Genomic DNA, 20,239 nt, shown 5'->3' with positions numbered 1-20,239 from the left:
ATTTGCCTTCGAGCCGCAAGGGCACACTGCTGGCTCATGTTAAGTTTTTCATCTATCAAGACCCCCAGGTCCTTCTCCACAGGGCTGCTCTCAAGGACCGCTCCTTCCAGTCTGTATGGATGCCTGGGATTCCTATGGCCCAAGTGCAAAACTCTGCACTTTGCCGTGTTGAACCTCATCAGGTTCACCCGGGCCCACCTTTCTAGCCTCTCGAGGTCCCTCTGAATGGCATCCCGTCCTTCAACCGTGTTGACTGCACCACTCAGCTTGGTGTCGTCAGCAAACTTGCTGAGGGTGCACTCAATTCCGTCATCGATGTCATTGATAAAGATGTTACAGAGCACCGGTCCCAAGACAGACCCCTGGGGGACGCCCCTCATTACTGGCCTCCACCTGGACACAGCCATTGATGACCACCCTCTGTCTGCGGCCTTTCAACCAGTTTCTTATCCATCGAGTGGTCCACCCATCAAATCCACAATCCTCCAATTTCTTACAAATCTGAGCCTAAGTAGTGATTTCTGAGCAGGGAGAGGAACTGTTCAGTGTTGTGTGAAGAGTAAATGGGAGGAACAAAATTAAAAAAAAAACACCCAAGTTTTCCCAGAAGGGTTTGAAGCTGAGCGGCTTAAAACTCAGATTAGACTGAACCATGGCAATACAGGCTATACTTGCCCAAGGGACAGAGCAGTGCAGAACTGGTGGATTTATAATTCTGTTTTCCATAGAAAGAGCAGTGTAAATCTTTTAACTCTGCCTTTCCTAGGGAGAGCACAATAATAAAAAACATCTGTGCAAAAGAAGTGATTGAAGTATGTTGTTCCTCCTACTGCTGGTATCAAAGAGGAAATCAGTTTTTCTTTTTTCTGACAGTGAATACAACATTTTGAAGACTTCTGTCCTTTAACAGGGTGATTTCCTGTTATCGATGTCCCAGAGTAGAGTTTCTTGGAAACATGGGCAGCTATTACTCAACACTCTGGAAAGTTTCAGAAATGCTTGCAGGTGAGGACAAGGAAGGAATATGGATGGGTATTATGTATGTGTCTATCCATCTTAGGGAGTGGGAATCTCAGTCCTTGTGACTGAGTTCCTTTGTCAAACCCCACCACTGAAATTCACAGGTGAGTTCAATGCATGGCACTTGTCAGTTAAACAATAGGAGAAATATTTAGTGACAGTGAAAATTTTTCACACCTGTTTGTGTCCCCTAAGAAATGTGATTCAGACCTATCAGGTTCTCTCACGTCTTTGGTCACTGAAGAACTGCTTGGAAATAAGACAAAACTGTTGGTGATGTCTGATGTTTCTCTCTCCTCTGGTACCTGCTGTGTTTGTAGGTTAGCGGTGGAATTACAGAGTGACCCCATGGCCCAGGAGAATGCTTTCACTGCTCCCTGCTCAGAGAGCAAGGAGACACTGAGCAACTTTTCTGAGTTCCTGTTGAGGATCTGTGACAGTCTCTGCATCCCCATGGTCATGGTAGGATTTCTTTGGGGCTTGTTCTGTTCCTTGGGTACCTGGAAAGGTGCTCTCAAGCACCAACAGTAGGTGGCATAAGTCTTTTTGGGAAAAGAGCTTGTGGAGTAAACCTAGAATAGCAGAGGCACTTGCCACTTCTCCAGAGCTGACTTTGGTATTTATTATATAGTTAATGCAAATGGGAGTATATAGTCTCAGAGGGTGGAGAAATTCATAGTGCTGTTTCTTGCTCATTGAATTTGGGTAAAAATTAATGGACTGTGATAATATTGCCCAGTGACCTTCAGCAAGGGTGAGCTGAGTTGTTCTGCTCTAAACATTTTAGTGCTGGACTTAAATGCTTGTGTTTGCCACTGCCCAATAAAACTTTGAAGCACAGGTATTAAGTATTACTGAAGTCAGCTGCATTTCAGTGTATGTCTTGTGTTGCATGCTGTGCCAGAGTTAGCCCTCGGATCTGCAAGAGCAGTTATGTCCAGGGTTATAGGGGCAGTAACATTAGTTGCTCTCGGGCATTTTGGTGGAAGAATTGTTCCTCCAATTTTTTGGTCTTAGGAATCTAACCTTCTGGGAGGGCAGGAGGCAGGAGGCAAGCTGCAGCTTTCAGTGTGTATTGTGTATCTCTCATCGTCATGTTCCTTTCTTCCTTCTGCAGAACTACCTGGAAAGAGCTGTCAGCTCCTCAGTGATGGAAGTTTTCATCTCAGCACTTAATACCCTCTTTACAGTGGTGCCAAACATGCGAGATAAGTTCTCCAAAAAGCTGGGTATGGAGATGGTGTGGAATCATGCTCTCTGTGCTGTTAACTGATGGAACTTCCTACAGCAGCATATTGCAGAGGCAGGGAGCTTAACCAGAGTGTTTGTGGAGGATTATGTGACATGTTTGTATGAGTAAGAATGGAGTGCACAGTCACGATCAGTAGGATGAGAGGGTTATTTGGTCTAGCAATAGTGATTGGATAGATTTTATTTTTGATAATTAAATTATATCAGCTTCATCTTTTCCCCTGGAACATTCAGAACTGATTGTTCCTGTGGATAGAGATTATGCTGGAATTGTTGGTGGACATTCATCGTGTAGAATTCTTATTCACTTTGTGTATTTCTTGCTGTTTGTGCATCAGAGAGATGATGCAGAATTCCTATCTTCTGAACATGTAGATCTTCCTTTCTCTTTCTGAGAAGACAAACAAAACTCAGAGTCCCCTTCAAACTAAACTTGAAATAGTTTACTATGGGAGAGGAAACCTTAAACGTGTTCTTACTGAGATGGCCTACCCTATTCGCTAGGTTTGTGTGGAGATGATTAGGGGGCCAGTCTTCTGTTTTGCCTTATGATATATATTCTGTGCTCCTTTGACATTTGTGTCTTGCTTTCTCTATAGCATCCTCCTGCTTCATCCGACTGACACTGGAGCTGAAAGCCAGATTTTGCTCTGTACAAAGGTATTGTTATATGTGTATTGTGAGCAGGTCAAAAATTTCCACACAGAAAAACAGATCATGCACCTGAATTAAACAAGGGAGGCTAAAAGACTCAAGAGCAAAATGTAAACACTGTCTGTGGAAAAGCTGGATGTGTGAGAAGGGAGAAGCAGTCAGGAAGGGCGAGGGTAAATTTTCACAGCTTTGTGAGAATCCTGAGCTCCACTGTGAGCTGTGCATACAGAGATAAAGCAGCCTGACTTTTAAATAGTGAAGTTGGTGGGTGTTTTGTAATGAAGTAACAGTAGTATGAGTCCCATCTGAACCCTGACTTCCAAGACATGTATTACCACTACTTTTGTTCCATGTGCCATCATATTATGTAAGAAAGGGAAGGAAGGAAGAAGACTTCAGCAGGAGGCATTGCAAAGAATGTCCTGTAGCAGAGGTTATGATTTCTAGGTTGAGGAGGACTGAGGGAGACTTCCTTTTGGTCTACAGAGATGTTTTACCACCTCTTTCCTGCGACTGCATCTAATTAAAAGAGTAAACAAAATACACAGCACCCTCATCCAGGTTACCGGTTTGGGGATACTTGTGTGTGTGTGGGGTGATCTAGGTTTCTAAATGCAGTAGTGTACAATACAAGGATGCTTTGCTACACTGCAAAGTTGTTTGGTTACGTGCTGTTGGAATAACTGGACAAAGAGAAATACCTAGAAATAGAGCTTTTCTCACCCTTTTAGTCTTGGTATTCTTCCTTGTTCATCCCCGTAAACACCATTGTGTCAAAAAGGTTTGCAGTGGTAAACTCCTCAGGGGTGTTTGCCAGTGGAATCAATTATTGGGAGCCACCCTCATACAGCCTTCTTTGCATAGTTCAGGGCCCTGCACTTTCAAGACTTCTTGTGAATATAGGATTGGAGGTTTGTGAGAGTATCCCACTGTATGCATGTCATCCCAAGGCATCTAAACTTACTGTTGTCATCATTAAATGCACCTGCCACACCTGAGAGCTGACTGTTCTGTGGGAACTCTTGATTTTCCTGGAAGCCCAGGTTGGCTCCTGGAGACCAGTTGTGACAGAGCAAGTGCTTGAATATGATCAGTGAGTAAACCAAAGTCCTGGCAGTTTGTAACACTGGAAGTATAAAGAGGGTGTTTCTAGCCTTTTTACTGTATTTTCTGCTCTTCTTTACAGTAATCCTGCCTTGAATCAGGCCTGCTCCAGCTTCCTCTGCAACTTGTGCCTGAGCCTTTACTCTGCCACAGAGAAGGAGAGAACTTGTTCTCAAGAAGGCAAGTTTGGGGTTTAGTAGCCAGCCTCTATTTAGGCAATTTAAAAAAAAAGAAAAAGAGAAGATGAGGGAAGGGATGAGACACAGGAACATGTATGAGTTCTATTTAGAGATTTCTTTCTAGCTTTTTAAGAATGATTCAATTGAGATATAAGTCAGAGAATGGTTTTAGAAGAGTTTGACTTTACTTGAATGAATGTGTGCCTGTGGTTTTGTTTACCTGATGACATTTATTAGCACAACTGTGCATGGATTAATTACAATAATATTAGTTGCCTCAGAGTCACCCTTATCTGGGAATTCAAGTCCTTTTTTCCCTCTGGCATACTCTATTTTTCCTGTTTATACTGCGGCTTTGCATTATAGTGAAGTCCCAGATAAGTAAGATGAAAGTTTCCACATCCAAAATCTACTTTTCTACTGGCAGTGGTTGGTCACTATATTGTCAGCATCAGCGAAGAGCTGAGAACCTCAAACAGAAGTTTCTTTTCATCCCCAGGGCTAGTTCTGTTATATCAGATCTTATGCCTGTATTCACACCAAGTCATGGAGATGCACTTGCTGTTTCATGTACTGTTTGCAGTCTGTGAGGTACTAAGTTGGCTTTAGTATTTCTTGTATCAGGAGCTTCACTAATTTAACATGCTTGAGTTATAGGCAAACAGGTGCTTCTATCCCCCCCTGTTTGTCTTCCCCTGTCTGCTCATATTAGTTTTATTTCTAGAGCAAGAGATGTCTGAGCTCCTGCAGAAGAGTCTGCCTCAATTAAACTACACAATTGCAGAAAGCCTTCTCCTCCTGGCTGAAAACCCTGAACCTCTATCTTTGGATCAGTCTCTTTGCAACCACCAACACTGCTTCATTCTCCTTTTATACTTTGCCTACACCCTTGGAGACAGGTGAGCCAAGAGCATATAAGGCAAGTGGTTATGTGGCCCTCACACACATGTATCAGTGGGTAAGGCATGTCTGATTTGTTTCTGCTTCGATCTCCTTGAATGCAGGTTTGTCCCAGAAGCTGAATTGTTTTTAGCCATAAGAAATTTTCTCCTGCTAGCACAGGACCATCGAGACTGGCCCCCTACATATGTACTCAGAGCTGTGCTTTACCTTCTTGCTGTCTGTCAGGACAAAGGCAAAGCCCTGGACTCGGTAAAAGATTTCTTTCTTAACACTTGAACCCTTTTTGTTAAAGGTTTTCTCAGCCCTCTTTTAGAAAGTTATTTGATACATGCAGTCAGTGATGAATGAGTGAGGAGTGTGTGATGCATATACACTCTGGAAAGTTAGCTGTGAAAAGCCACTAGGGGATATCGATTTGATTGAATAAACTTGTGTCTGCGTGGGAAGCGTAAATGTGTTGGATAGGCTGTGAATTCACATACAGAATATTATGAATTTCATAGCTCCGGTCTCCTGAACACATCCACAGTCTCTGCAGCAGGCTTTCTAGTGTTCCCATATGGGCCTTTGCTGCTGCACAGCTTTGAGCACTGCATAAAGCCTACAAGTTTCTTAGCCTTTGTGATGCAAATGAGCTTCACAAAATGATGTTTAACTGATATATTTGTCTAGTTAAAAGGCAATGTGATTGTTTTTCACAGTAAAATCTCACTGCTTTGGCTTTTAGATACTCACTATCTGGCAGTTATTTTGTTGTCTCCCCACCTCCCCCTTTCCCTCCCACACATTTACCAGAGGTCATTGTGTACCGTAAAGAGGATCCTGGATAATCTCCCAGATCTGAGCTTGGTCTACATTCATTGTCCTCTGCTGCTGAAATTCTTCCTGCACTACCCTGAACTTATGGGCAGATTTGGGCACCAGGTCCTGCAGCTCTGGTTTTCTTGGGAAGACTGCAATCGTGTGGAAACTGAAGAAGCTGCTTTTGGCACGTCTGATCAGCTGAACAATACTAACCCTTTACTTCCCATTCTGAAGAGCAATTCCAGCATTTTACTTATTTTACTGGTATGTGACTCACAAGGACCGACTGTTATCCTGACTGTAACTTAGGGGGACCACATAGGGCTTTTTGGTTATTAAAGCACTTAGTGCTGCTGTTCTGAGGCAAAAGATCCTGCTATAAGGGCCCATGAGTTTATACACAGGCTTCCACTTTGCATCAAGCCTGATAACAGCAAATGCGATTGCGAATATGTGCTACCTCTTTCTCTGTTGTCCATTCACTGTGATAGAAAAAGAATTTTGAGAATTGGCTAGGAGGGGATCTGAAGGGTGCTGCTGATGTCTACCATGCAAAGAAATCATGGGCTTTTCCCTTTCACTATCCAGACACACAGCTAGATAGTCTAGATTCTTTTGGGGCAGCCTTTTAAGAAGTTGCTTTGCTAATTTAGAAGCAATGGTATTCTACTAATAGATGAGAAGGATATGAGGAACAAAGAACTTTCAAAAGCAGCATGCAGTGAGCAGGTCTTGAGGGCATGGATCTCTGTTTGCTTGGGATTTTTCTTTTATTTGTTTTTAACTGAAGAGCCTTGTCAGAGATTTTTGCACTACTCGGAGTTTTCAAAACTGCAAGTAGCACGCTGCATTGCTCTTGAAAGTTAAAATACAAAACTCAGAGGTCTTCACTTCCACCTTTCCCACCTGCCCTGTCACCCCTGCATTGGTGGCCACTTGTCCTATGACTGCCTAGCCAGTTGCATAAGTAAATCCTTGTTGATACTTCCACACAAGAATGCAAGATTTACATTTATGCCAAAAGCTAACAGCTGTGATGTTTCTTCTCCAGCCTGTTACAGTAGGAATTTTTTTAGATTCTACATATGTTTGATGTATCATCTAGAATAGAAACCAATGTCAGCAAACAGGCGTTTGCTGACAATCCATGTTTGAAGCCAGGTTTGATTCTGAGTGGGCACCCTTGTGGTGTTACAAGCTGGCATGTGTTTGTTCTAACCTTAGATACTATAAAGTAAATTTTAATGTCCCAGATTATGGAAATGACTGACAGAAGGGCTTTTCCATCAGGCAGTTCTTTAACAGTTGGGTAGATATAACAGAGTAGGTAACAGAATCTAAGCTTTTATAGTATTGCCAGAGCCGTAGTAAAAGTGATCAATGAGTTGACAAATCAGTGCAAATTAACAAAAAGTGTCCCAAGAGACTTGTCTACCCTATTACCTTTGGCAGTAGTTCTGGAACCTATCACTCCACAAACTAAAAATATACATCACAGGTCTATCACTATACAAAAGGGAAATGATGACTCCTCCTCTGAATCGTGCAGCATTCCTACTTTCCCCTTTCCTGTCCTGCCATGTACTTGTGCAGAAATACATTAATTTAGCTCTGTCCCAATCTTTAAAGTGAGTTGTAATAAATCACAGGCTTTGACAGTCTACCTCTAAGCTAGGGAAGAGCATAATCAATCTGAATTTAGATGGCCTAATAAAACAGTGCAATGTCCTGAAATAAATATACTGTCAGAAATAAACAAAACTTATGAGGTGAATAACCTCAGCATGAGAATCCACTAGTGAAATGGAAAGGCCTCTGCATGGTGGGGTGAAACAAAAATGAATGCCCTTCCAAGGATGATTTATTTGCTTTCTGCTTTTAATAAAAGTCTGGATTATATAGAACAGATGGTTGGTGGCTTCATCTGAGACCTTGAGATCCTGAGTAGGGAGGAAAATGTTAACACAGTGATGCATTTAGCAGTGCCAGGAAGGCTGTGGCCCTCGGTTAGCACTATTTTGTGCTATGTGTGTTCACCTGGGGATGAATGTGGTGGTGTTCACACACTGGCCCGCTTGTCTTCTCCATGCTCCAGATCTGAGCTGATCTCTCAGAGAGTGGTTACAAGATAGTGATATTAGATTACATTCTTGAACGTTATATGGAGTAGATATATGTAAGTGGAGCAGGTTATGCAGACAACTCTCAGGCCTGTATTCCTGAATGTCTCAGATGTGGGCAGGAAGTAGGCAAGCTAAAGGCTTTTTTTTTTTCTGGCAGGAGCAGCCTGTTCCTACCTTAACTGCTTTTCTTGAGTACAGGTTCCCAAAGAGAACAGGAAAAGGCTTAGGGCAGGCTCTAGGGTTGGTAACATTGCTCAGACCAGTTTTTCTTCCTTCTTACCTCATTCTGCTGTACCATTTGCAATGCAGTAGCCAAGACTACTGGGAGAGGAATGGCAGTGCTGATGTAATTTATGTTGACTATCTCATTATGTCAGCACTATGGGGCATTTTCTGCCTTGTCTTTATGGAACTGCATCTATACATGCTGTGCAGGTAAATTTAATATTAAACACCTTAGCAACAAACAAATGCCCAAATTAAGGCTACTGGCTGTGGGATTTAGCTCAGAGACTCCAGACAGAGCTCTTTATTCAGGAAGGCTTGTGGGCTGAATGCTGTATACATGACTCTTCCATTTTCAGTGACTGAGTGATTGCTTGTCTGGTTTATGTACATTTCATGCAGTTTAGCTGTTGTGTTGCTGTTGTAGATAGTAGGCTGCCAACCTCAGTCTTCTGAAAATGACTAATTACAAACTGACTCACAAGCTTGATTTTAGGCAAGCATCTTAATATGCAGCCTGATTTTTCAAAACAACTAGGAGAGCAGAAGTGCCAGAGGCTCTGCGTTCTTGGAAACAGGGCCCTGGCTTTGTGAAATCATTTTTCTAAAGCCTTGACCTTAAAAAATGTTTCCTCTACCCTTTTGTGCTGGACTGGGGGGTTCCATAGCCAAGTACATTCTTTAAACAGGATATTAGTCAGCGATGCCTATCAGAAGAGAGTCCTCCTATTTTATCCAGTACTCCGTTTAAATCAGGGCACAGTCAATCTGAACAGTGCTTTATTAGAATGCTTCCCAAGACACCAGATTAGCATAATGGTATTAAATAGAGGTGATTTTTCCCTAATCAGGGCAGAAAGATAATGTGTGTGTTTCTTTCCTCCCAGGACCTGGTCTGCTCAAGTTCTGTGGAGGTGGCTCAGAAGGTGTTGATGGCTCTAAGGACCTTTCTGGAAAAAAATGAGGATGTATTTGTCTGTGACCTCCTCCGGAATCAATTCCTACAGATTCTGCAGCAGCTACTTGTAGAGAGTAGCTCGGTCTCCTTACAAGGTGACTCCCCTCTTTGACTCGGGTCTTGTCGTATTGTTAACTAACCAGGGAAGTGGCTGGAATCATACAGTCTGGGATGAAATGTTTTTGAGCTGCTGACTTAGCTTTGGTACTTATCTACGTGAGGAAACATACAAGCAGAACTGTACTGATTTAATTTTCTTATCCAGAGATTCTTGTTTTGAAGTGTCTTTTTCAGATTTAAGTTTGTTCTTTTATTGAGGTATGACTGTTAAACTGAGGCAAGTTTATGTTGCCCCAGGTATTCACATGGAGAGCTGTGCTGGTAAGTTTTCCTGAGAGATAGAATCTTTTCTGCCTCCTCTCTGTGCAAGACAGCTGGGTGTGCCTGAATTCAGATGGTTTCCAGGGCACAGAGGCTGGGCACAGACATCATTTGAATCATTCATAACATTGATCCCCAAACGGGATCTGTGATATTATCAGACTTTACAATTCTGTTAATTCTTTCAAACTTTTAGCAGGGTTATGATTGGTGGAAATCTCTCCTTTCCTTACCCACGCTGGCAGTGGAGTAGGGACTGTTATCCTGTCACTAAAGGTGCTGTGGGAAGCTGCCTGTGAGCCTGAACTGAAAGAGGGAGCAGAGCTTGAATGTCTTCGGCTCTTCTAGGATAGGAGTCCAGAGCAGCTTTTGGCTGTTCCTTGAGGGGGGCAATAACACTACTAACTGCTCTATTTGGGGGTTTCCATTGTCCAAAGATGGTATGGAAGCTTGAAAGGGGCAGTTGCTTTGCTCTAGCTTGAGAAAAGTCTGGTAGGCTGGAGTAGAGGGGATGTTAAAAGTAGGAGCACAATAGAATATAATGCTGTGAGATGTGCATAAAGAAGGCAGTGTTGGCAAGTGCTAGATCTATCTTTTTTGGAATTGTGCACATCATGAATTAATTAGCAAGGTTACTGGCAGCCTCATCCAGAAAGGCAAATTCCATCATGAACATAGTAATGTTTGAGATACCTGTAAACATTCTGTCATCAAAACTGAAAACACCTAAGCCTTTGTGGAGCCATTTTCTGGAAATGAGTGTTGCTTGCTGTAGGTATGGCTCTGTTCAGTACAAAATCCTTACCTGTTTGCAGTGCTGTAGAGGATAATAAGCTAGAATCACCAGCTTATCACCACTATAGTTACTAGGGAAGGATGTGTTTGCTCTGGGAAGCTGGTGATCTAAACAGCCCCATTCTTGCATACAGACCTGCCACGCAGGTCTCTAACCTCTCATGTCTCTGTTCTCCCAGTGGTAATTTTCCAGCCTCACACCATGCAGAACAAATATTGCACAGCCAAGTATTCTGAGCTTCTGGGCTGCTGTCGAGGTATAGGCTGGCTGCCAGTGATGGTCAAGTAGACAGGAAGAGGGTTGTCTGGAATGGGCTGGTGATTCTAGCTTATTAAATATGTGAATTTGAATGTGTAGTGACCATGCCTCTTACATGGTTCATTAAGGGTGTAAATAATGACCCTAGTCTCCTTCTTTCTACCTCTTTTCCAGTTATTCGTAGAGTGGTACTGGCAGGATCCAGCATGTAATTCAGACAGTTCAGACAGTTCAGACAATTCAGACAGTTCAGACAACCCACAGTTCTAGAAAGGGGGCCTGGTCCAAAGGAACTGTAGAGATGAGAATGAGGTTGGGAGGACATAGGTGTGTTTCGGTGTGGAGAAGGGGAATATTTGCTCCTTAACTCACTCTCCTTCCTGAGCCACAAAGTTAGCAATTCTTGGCTCACTTAAAGGTAGAATGTTAAAGTTCACTGACAAACTGAACTGTCAGTATCCTTCATAGCTAACAGGAACCTGCCCATTTTGCTGAGCCTCCTATTCCTGGTGCAGCTGCGGAGCAAGGGCATGAGGGAGCTGGACAGCACAGACTTCAAGCTGCTTCACCAAGGTGAGTTTGTGTGCATCCATCTTCTCCCAGAGGACTCCCATCTGTTTCAGTAGTTAGTACATAAGATGATTAGGGGGTGGCTCTTCATCTTTTGAGAGGTGTGCCTTGCATTACACTTACTGTTGTTTTAAGATACTTTCATAACCAAAGTGTTGCAAAGAACTCTTGTTACCAGTTTAGGCAACAAAATACATTTTTTTCTGCCTTTTGCTTTTGCAATACATTTTTTGTTTGAAAACCTAAGAAGGTGGCTGAAGTATTCTTATGGCCATGACTTGATTTCAGAGCCTGTGACTGTTGTTGATGTGATACATGATGTGCTGATGTGCTCTGCGTGTCGTCCTTCCCCATCCATGCTTGGTGTTGTGGCTTACCTCAGCCAGCATCTAAAGACCACACAGCTCACACCCCCTCCAAGTGGGATGAGGGAGATACTGGAAACAAAATAGAACTGGAAACAAAAATGGGTTGAGATAAAAACTATTTACTGAGTCAGAATAGGAAAGTGGAAACAAATATGCAGTGATAACAATGTATATATACTCTCAAAGCAATTACTTGCCCCCTGCCAACTGATACCCCGCTACCAGCACAAAGTCTCACCACCCACCTGACTGAAATACAACAACCCCTGTGCAGTGGCTGCTCCCAACCAACTCCCCACAGCCTTACAGCTTTCCATGTGATGTTACTTGGTACCCTGTGCCTAATTCAGGCAAGGTGTCTCGGCTCCACTGTTTTAGCTGAAACCAGGACACTTGCTAGCACAGCACTGAGATCCTGGCCCTAGGGGTGTCCTGTGAACCAGCCAGCAGGGACCAACAGCCTGGTGTACCCAGACTTCCCCTGGGGTGTGAATCCAAATTATATTGGTCCCAGCCATTGGCAGGACTTGCCTGCTCCACCCCTGAGATGTAGAAGAGAGGAGTGTGCTTGTTTATTCCACGTATCCTGACCTGCTCTTGTCTGCTGATTGTTAATAGATGACTACTCCTCTCTTGCCTAGCAACTGGAGATTTGTGCAGGCCATCAATGAAGGATACTAGAAGAGTGTTCAGCTAATCCATTCTTTCACCACTTTCTGCTCTGTCAAATTGATTTCTACAGAAGAGTTTGAAGGGCTATCACTTTGAATTAGAAATGTTCCATGTCTCAAGGCTGTCTGTGTTGTCCTTGTAAGGAAGTGGTGTTTCTCAGACATTCATTAGCTAAGGGAACTGGGACTGTGAAAGAATCATGTCTTTTTTATACTGGCTCTTCTTAGCCTCTGTAATTTCAGAGCACAGTTTAGCTGCTCTCAGAAGTCACCAGCTTCTTCTGCTTTTTCTTTCTGTTCTGTTTGTTTTGTTTCCCTACACAACTCTCTCTCTGCCCCAGCCACCCCTTCATTCTGTTTTACTCCTTAGCCTATGTTCTTGAAGGAAGAGTGCACTTCTCTGATGAGGTCTACACAAAACCAGCCTGTAGATGGAAGGGGTGTAGGGAGGCATGTCAATCTGTATTTGTTTGTTTATTTATTTATTTATTTTGAGAACTGCTTTCTTAGAATTTAAGCTTTTCAAAAGATCTCCTATGATAGCGCTGCTGAGCCCTGCAGTCCTGCATTTCCCTCACAAATTCTTGCTAAACACTGTTCCTAAATATCTGGTGCTTCCAGCAGGCATGGTGTGTTTATTTCTTCTGTGAGTGGTCTGTGAGGGTGGAGAAGCAGAGCTCTTCCTACCATCCTCTGGTCTGGTTATTGGTCACCATGTGAAAAGGGCATGTGGCTTTTTATGGTCTACCCAGTGTTAGGATCAAATATGCTCAAAGGAAATGGGTAACTTATCTAATAGTCTGTAGTTCTTGGATTCATTACTGCCCATTGTGGTGTATGCCCTTTAATATTCCCTTCTCTGTTGTTTTTGTTGTTTGTTTTGTTTTGTTTTGTTTTTGTTCCCCCTCCCCACACACACACCTATTATCATCCTCCAGTACACTGTCTTGTCTAAAGCAGACTCTCTAGGGCCTGTTGCTTTATCTGTACCATGCTCTGTTTAATTTTGCTTCAGGTTGTGTTGCTCTTGTCTGAATTCACCCCCAACTGACTGACTTCTTTCTTGTGCTGAGGTGCTGCATTATGTTGGTGTCTGTGTTACATGTGTTCTTTTGTTTCCAGTCAGTAACCTCTGTGGGAAATGCAGGCCGAAAGACATAGACCTCCTGCAGCCATCCTTGAATTTTCTGTACTGTAGCCTTCATCAGACAACACCTTGTAGTCAACAGAGAGGTGAGGCAAGATTGTATTGATCGGTAAGCTAATCTCTGCAGGGTTGTGGCTTGGCCATCGGACATTGTGTTCTAACTGTCTCAGCAGGAAAGGTGGATTTTTCCCCTTTCTGATGCAGTGTTACAATTAACAAACAACACGTTGTGTTTGGGATGATTTTTTCTTTTTAGATTGAGGGTTTGGTTTTGTTTTTTGCTGCCTTCTGATGATTCAGGAGTTGGCTGTTGAGAGGCAGAACTGCTGTATTTTTTTTCTTCATAAAACACAGTGGTGGGGCTTTGGTGCCTTGTTGAATTGTCCTGGTAATTGCCATGGTTCAAAAAATTAAACAGTAATAGAGGCAGCAATAACCAACCTCCTAGGTGTGTTGGCTGAAGGCTGGTCATTTTATTAGCAGGCTGAGAAGGTCGCTCATGCTGTGGGATATGAATACTGGTATAGCTGGACAGCCTTAGCTTGACCAGCCATGGCAGCTAGGGCTGCCTCACAGCAGCAGGGGTGTGCTCTGCAATTCTCTTCTGCTTGTCAAGCTGATTTAACCTGTAACATCCCATCAGCCTCTTTGATTCATAGTGCAGCATCCCAGATGGGTCTGCCTCTGTGTTGTCAGTTTCTCTGCTTCCACTGCTGTAACCACTCCCACTGGGCACATGCCACCATCCAGGAGTCAATGTAGAAATAGAGCACTGGCCACTTCTCTTGTTCAGCAATATCTTAAACCAGCTGGATGGCCTTCACTTCTGCAAATTGGGTCAATTTCCTGTGCAGGAGGGAAGATTTAGATTAGATGTCAGGGGGAAGTTTTTCACTGAGTGTGGTGAGGTGCTTGAACAGGTATCCCACAGAGGTGGATAGATTGTGGATGCCCCATCCCTGCAGGTGTCCAACCAGCTTGGATGGGGCCCTGGGCAGCCTGATTTAGTATGTGATCTAGTGGCTGGCAGCCCCGCCCATGGCAGGAAGGTTGGAATTGAATGATCCTTGAAGTCCCTTTACAACCTAAGCCATTCCATGATTCTATGATTATGATTCTGTTTCTCCTGTACAGCAGTGGCAGTGCTGCTCTCCAATGTGTCCTTGCTCGAGCTCCTCCAGAAGGTTTTGGAGTGCACCTGGATGTGGTCTTTTCCCTCTGAACCTACTTACCTGTCATCTGAGGATGCCTTGCTAAGCTCAGGATGGCTGCTGGCTGCTTCCCTTTTAATTTATCAGCATCGTTACAACACTGAGGTTAGAGCCATTCTAGTGTTTGGATCCATGGACTTGTGAAAATTTAAAAGAATAACTCTTTCTTAGCAGGGGAAAGTGGTTTATTTTGGCCTGAAATCTGCTTGTCCTTGTTGCTATTTTATTATTGCCTACAAGTTATTCTTTATTGCATTTCTCCAGCTGGATTGGAAGCTAGCATGTTAATGAAGGATGAGACACAAATCATTGCAATAAGGGATGGGCAGAAATGCTGGGGTTTGGAGGGGGGTGGGGGGGGAAGGAAACACCATACCCAGCCCTCCTGGTCCAAACCACTTTCTTCTTCAGGATAGAGCAAAAAATTTTTGTAAAGGGAAAAGTAGGGGTGGAGGAACAGCTCCCTTTTATTTTTTATTTTTTTATTTTTTGTAGTAAATCAATAATCACTGTCCAAACCTCTTACTGTCAAATAAGTACTTAATATTAGCAAACTCGTAAGAATTTAGGCAGCTGTCATTCTATTTGATGCTTTGCAGTCCAACAAGAGAGCTAGGCTGGAGCTGTCAGCTGCTATTGGAACTATGGGTTAGAGGGAATGGAGAGCTTTTTAATGTGCACACAAGGCAATAACACTTCCTTCTGAAGTATGTACCCAGGCCTGTCTTCCCTCTCTTGAGATGAAGTTAAATAGCGTGTCATGTGTTTTGAACTCCACTTCTGTGGTTATGCCTGGTAGGGTATATTCTTTGGTGCATCTGCTCATGGATGATAAAGTCACATTAAGGGCATGTTTACATAAGCACAAGTAGGCAAAGATTGTTTTTTTAATGTTGAGGGAAGACTTTTGAAAAGAACAAACTAGGCCAAGTCTGTACCTGTTACTTGATGGCTGTGCTGCCTCTGGTTAAGTGTCACATTGGACTTGTAGGGACCATCAGCTGCGTGAGTGGATGGGAAGATCTTCCTTGTCTCTGTTTTATTAACTGCTGAGCACAATTTACATTCTCAGTTTTCAGGTCAGGGTTGTGTCTGAATGGTCAGTTGTGCCAGCCCCAAAGAGACTTTGTTCAGGTGACTAGTAATGAATTTCATCTTCTGGGATTGACTCTCAGCTCATATTGATCCTTGAAGTGCAATCATTTAGTGGCTTATAAACTTGTTTGATTTCATCAATACCTTACTGCTATGATCTGCAATCCAGAATCCTCCTTGAACCAGAGATGTGCAAAGAAATTACAGATACAGATGGCAAATTGAAGTGGTTCAAGGATGTTTGAGTGTTTCTAATCTTCAGAACTTCTGAGCTTCAGTGTTTCTAATCTGCTGAGAGGAAGAAAAGAGGATTGGAGGAGTCACTGTGCTGCTTTCTGCTGCTCAGCATTGCAAAAGCTACAACAGAGCTATTTGGGTGCCTCTGTAGAGAGAGCAGGCTGTATTTCTGAGCCTGAAATTCATGGCTTCAAAAATGTGAGTTGCCCACATTCACCTCAGGTGTGCATTAATAATGAGGACTTGCCTTACCATAGCAAGTTTGTGTCTTAGCTGTGTTACTGCTCGTGACTTTAGCAGAAGCCTGTTGGTAAACATGGGTCATAGGTGGTAGGCTACTAAAGGCTTTGGCTTACCAGTGCTTGGACAGGTAGCAAGAGCCACTCTGCTATAGCAGGTACTTCTAGCTCTTGTATTGAACATTCTTCTTTTCACAAAGGCAGCTGGAAAGAATCAGCTCTGTGGTCCTGATGCCCATGCTCCCATACCACCTGTCTGCCTGCTGAAGGGAGCAAGTTTGAACCCTTCTGGGGCTCTGTGATCCTTCATACCATCACTGTTTGGATGGCTGCTTTGTGTGGGTAACAGGGTATTACAGACTTCCCTCTCAAGCCCACCTTTCCTGTATCCCCTTGTTCCCAAGTTCCTAACCTCCTCTGCTTCCTTTATGTACGCCTTCACGTACTCATCTGTAAGGAGGTTCTTAGCCTTAGGTACTCTGCACGCTTCCCATACTGAGCAGGCAGGACCATAGAGCCATGTTGTCACTGCTGGCTTTTAGCTGCCTGGCTCGGTGGCAGAAGTATAGCCAAGTTTGGTGATGACTGCTGTCATTTTTCTTCATTTCATTCTCTTGCAGGTTCACCAGACACTCTCTCTAGACCTAAGACAAGTCCTGAATGCAATCATCTTCAGGAATAAGAAGCCAGTCCTGCTGTTAGGTATTTTGTCTCTGTTACGGGGACTTAACTGGGAGCAGCTGCTTATACGATGTTACAGGCAAGAAAGGAGATCTGGTGATTGTGGGATGGGAAGGTGCAGGTGTTGGTAATCTGGAAGCTTTGAGTCTAGATAACAGATTGTGAAAAGGGGCAAAGGGAGTCTTGAGTTCTGCTGTCCATTTGGACAACTCTGTCCTGGCTGACAGTGACATCTGGAACTGAGTGTGACCTGGGACAGTGTCACATGTGGTGGAGGTGAACAAGGGAACTTGCTGCCATTCCTGCCTGCTGTTGTGAGCAGATGGTGGGCAATTCCACTGGGCCCATAAGTCCAAATTTTCTCTCCTCGCCTCTCCCATGCTGTTGCACAGGCACCAACATACAGGGCAGGGGAGAGGAAAGCACTGACACATCATTGTGGCTCCCTGTCTAGTGAGCATCGTGCAGTTCCTGAGAGCCATCCTGCGACAGAATTTCTCCTCCCTGCTGGTGACTATTGTCCAAAACACAGCCCAAGGTGCTACACAATCACAGCCATCATCACTGGAAGATGCTGCCTTGCACCCCCTCACCACGCAGCAGGTCTTCTCCCTTGTTGTCAGTCTGCAGAACCTTTTGGTGCATGTCTACTTGCAGGTATATAAAACACCAGTTTTGGAACAACACATATAAACTAACCTGAGGAGAAATCACTCTATTGCAGAATGAAGGGGGTCTGCCGTTTCTTTCCTTCTGCCTGCGTTTTCCACCCCTTATAGACATGTGATGAGGAGGAGGGAAAATGCTCTTGCTGTGGTATGCAAGGCATGGTGTAGTGTTAAAGAACGTAAATCAAGCTATGTAGAACTTCCTGCTGCTGAATTGGAGAGCTTAAATTTTGTATGCTGATGACAATCTCTGTTATCCATCTCCTGCTCTGTGGGGGCTCCACACCCATAGGAACAGAGGTGGGAAAAATATATCAAATCTCAACCCCTCCTCTACAGCCCTGGCAAGGTACTTTGGGGGAAAAGTACATCAGCTTACATTTAGTCACTCAAGTGATGTTGGGCTCCAGGGGATGGTACATCGGTTTACATTTAACTCTCTTAAGCAACATTGGGCTCCTATCTTTATTCTTTGGAGACAGTTACTTAATTTTTTCATCTCAGAATAAGTACTCGTGCCTTTGTCTGGCTCCTTGACATGACAGATAATTTGCAGTACGTTACATCCTGTGAAGGAGGTGAAGGCTGTTATTTTCCTGTGCTGCATGCTCTTCAGAGCCTGCCACTTCATGAATTTTCCTCTTGCAGTAGCTGTTGACTGCTTGTTTTTTCTTCTTTTTTTCTCTCCTCTTGGGACTCCAGAAAGACTTGCTGCTTTCTCAAGCTGTGGTTGCCTGCCTGGAAACATTACTTGAATACCTGTATGTGAGGAACCAGGATGTTGGTAAAGTCTTCCCATCCTTCCTCCTACTGGGTTTCCCTCTTGCAGTGATTTTGGGCTCTTTGATCTCCATCCTGTAATGCCTTGGAGCATATGCCTAATGCGTTTATGCCCAACAAGAAAAATTATTTGTGTGATCAAAGTTGATCACGTGCTTTGTGGGATGAAATCATAGTGCCTGGTTCCTCTGTAGGAATCAGCCCTCACTCAGACTGTGAATACCAAGATGTTCTACAGAAGAAAATAGTCACTACCACCCCACACCTTCATATGATAAGAATGAAAGATTTAGGAAATGAAGCAATATAAGAATAGTTAGGCTTTCACTTCCAAGCCAATTTAGCAAACATTTAGACCATAAATATAGAGGAGGGAGGATCTTAATATGATGCGCCTTCCACACAGATGTTGGCCACAGTTTCTCCCTAAGGGATGTGAAGGGAGAAGAGAGTAGTAAACAGCCTCAGAGAATGGAAGCTGGAAATTCTATATTTCCATGGGCAAATACAGACCTTGGTTTCAGGAGTCCACGTCAGACCAAATGTATACCACATCAGCAGTATAACATATGACAGCGTTGTACAGTTGGGGGAAAAGAAGGCCCTTCTGCTCATTGTCAGCCTCCTGTCACAAAGTAGAGATGCTGGCTGTGTTCATTAAACAGAAAGTTAGTTCTCTGTAGACTGATCTGTTCAAATCAGTCATGTAAATACAGAGAAAGAGGGGAATGGAGTGAATGAGCACGAGACAAAAAAGACATTGTTGGGAGAGAGAAAGCTGTTGAATGAAAATATAATAGTGCAGATGAATGACAGCCAGTAGCTGAAGGGGGTCTATTAAGAGGCTTGTTATGAGGGCATTACACTGATTTGGGATTAAAATAACAAAATGTTTCAGCTGAACCCTTCACTAATTCTTACTGTGGTGCAGTTCACAACATTGACAACAAGAATCTCCTTATTCTCCCCCAGCACTACTTGATTTTTTTTTTTTGGTGTTGCTTTACCATGGACAAGATTGTTGTAGTGGCAACAGGGAGGTTATGTGACTGCCAGTGAAAAAGGAATTTTTCTAAAGCAAAGGGCTCAAACCAATTGGTGAACTGTGAAGGTATAGCAAGTTATATCAGCTGACCTGTTGTAATTGTCCATCACATGCTTTCAACCAGCAATAAGTACAAGGTAATACAACTTAACTTTAGAGTTCAGTGAGAGATTTTGTACTGTCACAGATGGTGACCTTGAGTCTAACCTCTGTTTATCATATACAGTTCTAATTAGAAACATTTTCTCTAGTGATTGTTCTCATTGCTGCCATCAGCCTGGCTGGTCCCTGTAGTCCCTCTCTGATGCAGATTCAGGCTCAGTTTTTGCAGCTTATGTTATAGGTCTTCCTTCATTACCTGAGGAGTATTCTGCAGCTAAATAAAACCCATGGTCAGGAACCTTGTCCTCATATTGAAACCAGAGGGTATTATTTTTAAAACCTTGGGCTAAAGATATCCCCTTACTATTTTATGACATGAACCCCAGGAGAAGGTTTCTCTTCCTGTACAAGCAGAAAGGTGGACAAAATGTATTTTGTGTTTTAAAAAGCTGTTAAGCTTTTGTCCTCATGACTAAACTCTTGCCCAAAGAGTGACAAATTTTAATGCAAGTAAGTACAGAGCAAAAAATCCCCTTAGTGTTCCCACAGCTTGGGGTCTAGAAGTGAAAATACAAGGTCAGAGTTGAAGACTCGTTTTCCAGGTCCAGTCTGTCACTTGACAGATTTTAAAGCTCTTTCAGTGACTTCTCCTTCTCTCCCAGCACTACATGTTGCTTCACAGCCCTGGCACCGGTTCCTGCTCTTGACATTGCTCAATGGGAGCCAGAAGTCCATTCTGCAGCCAGAAATTCTGAGGCTCATGACTTTG

General features: G+C 43.4%; 1 protein-coding gene across 12 annotated transcripts in view; it reads left to right on the top strand.

Annotated features, from left to right (window-relative positions):
* Window positions 1-20,239, top strand: part of LOC116233397 (coiled-coil domain-containing protein 134) — a 42,214-nt gene that overhangs the window by 14,496 nt on the left and 7,479 nt on the right. For 10 of the 12 annotated variants that reach the window (XR_004167958.2, XR_016467057.1, XR_016467056.1 and 7 more), the window contains 16 exons: window positions 911-1,005; window positions 1,341-1,482; window positions 2,138-2,249; window positions 2,871-2,931; window positions 4,112-4,209; window positions 4,933-5,107; window positions 5,213-5,360; window positions 5,907-6,179; window positions 9,151-9,316; window positions 11,125-11,229; window positions 13,388-13,498; window positions 14,547-14,728; window positions 16,815-16,896; window positions 17,330-17,532; window positions 18,246-18,327; window positions 20,133-20,239. Coding sequence is in view for 7 of the 12 variants with exons in the window: in XM_090141680.1 (XP_089997806.1) it covers window positions 911-1,005; window positions 1,341-1,482; window positions 2,138-2,249; window positions 2,871-2,931; window positions 4,112-4,209; window positions 4,933-5,107; window positions 5,213-5,360; window positions 5,907-6,179; window positions 9,151-9,316; window positions 11,125-11,229; window positions 13,388-13,498; window positions 14,547-14,728; window positions 16,815-16,896; window positions 17,330-17,532; window positions 18,246-18,327; window positions 20,133-20,239 (2,142 nt within the window). In the remaining 5 variants the exon portion in view is untranslated. The remainder of the gene's footprint in view (window positions 1-910; window positions 1,006-1,340; window positions 1,483-2,137; window positions 2,250-2,870; window positions 2,932-4,111; window positions 4,210-4,932; window positions 5,108-5,212; window positions 5,361-5,906; window positions 6,180-9,150; window positions 9,317-11,124; window positions 11,230-13,387; window positions 13,499-14,546; window positions 14,729-16,814; window positions 16,897-17,329; window positions 17,533-18,245; window positions 18,328-20,132) is intronic. The other 2 variants (XM_090141654.1, XM_090141649.1) reach the window with 2 other exon arrangements.

The sequence above is a fragment of the Phasianus colchicus genome, chromosome 1, assembly GCF_987193195.1.
Source record: "Phasianus colchicus chromosome 1, bPhaCol1.hap1.1, whole genome shotgun sequence".
NCBI classification, from domain to species: domain Eukaryota; kingdom Metazoa; phylum Chordata; class Aves; order Galliformes; family Phasianidae; genus Phasianus; species Phasianus colchicus.
Note: the sequence above shows the minus strand (reverse complement) of the source record. Positions and strands in the feature narration are given on the sequence as shown.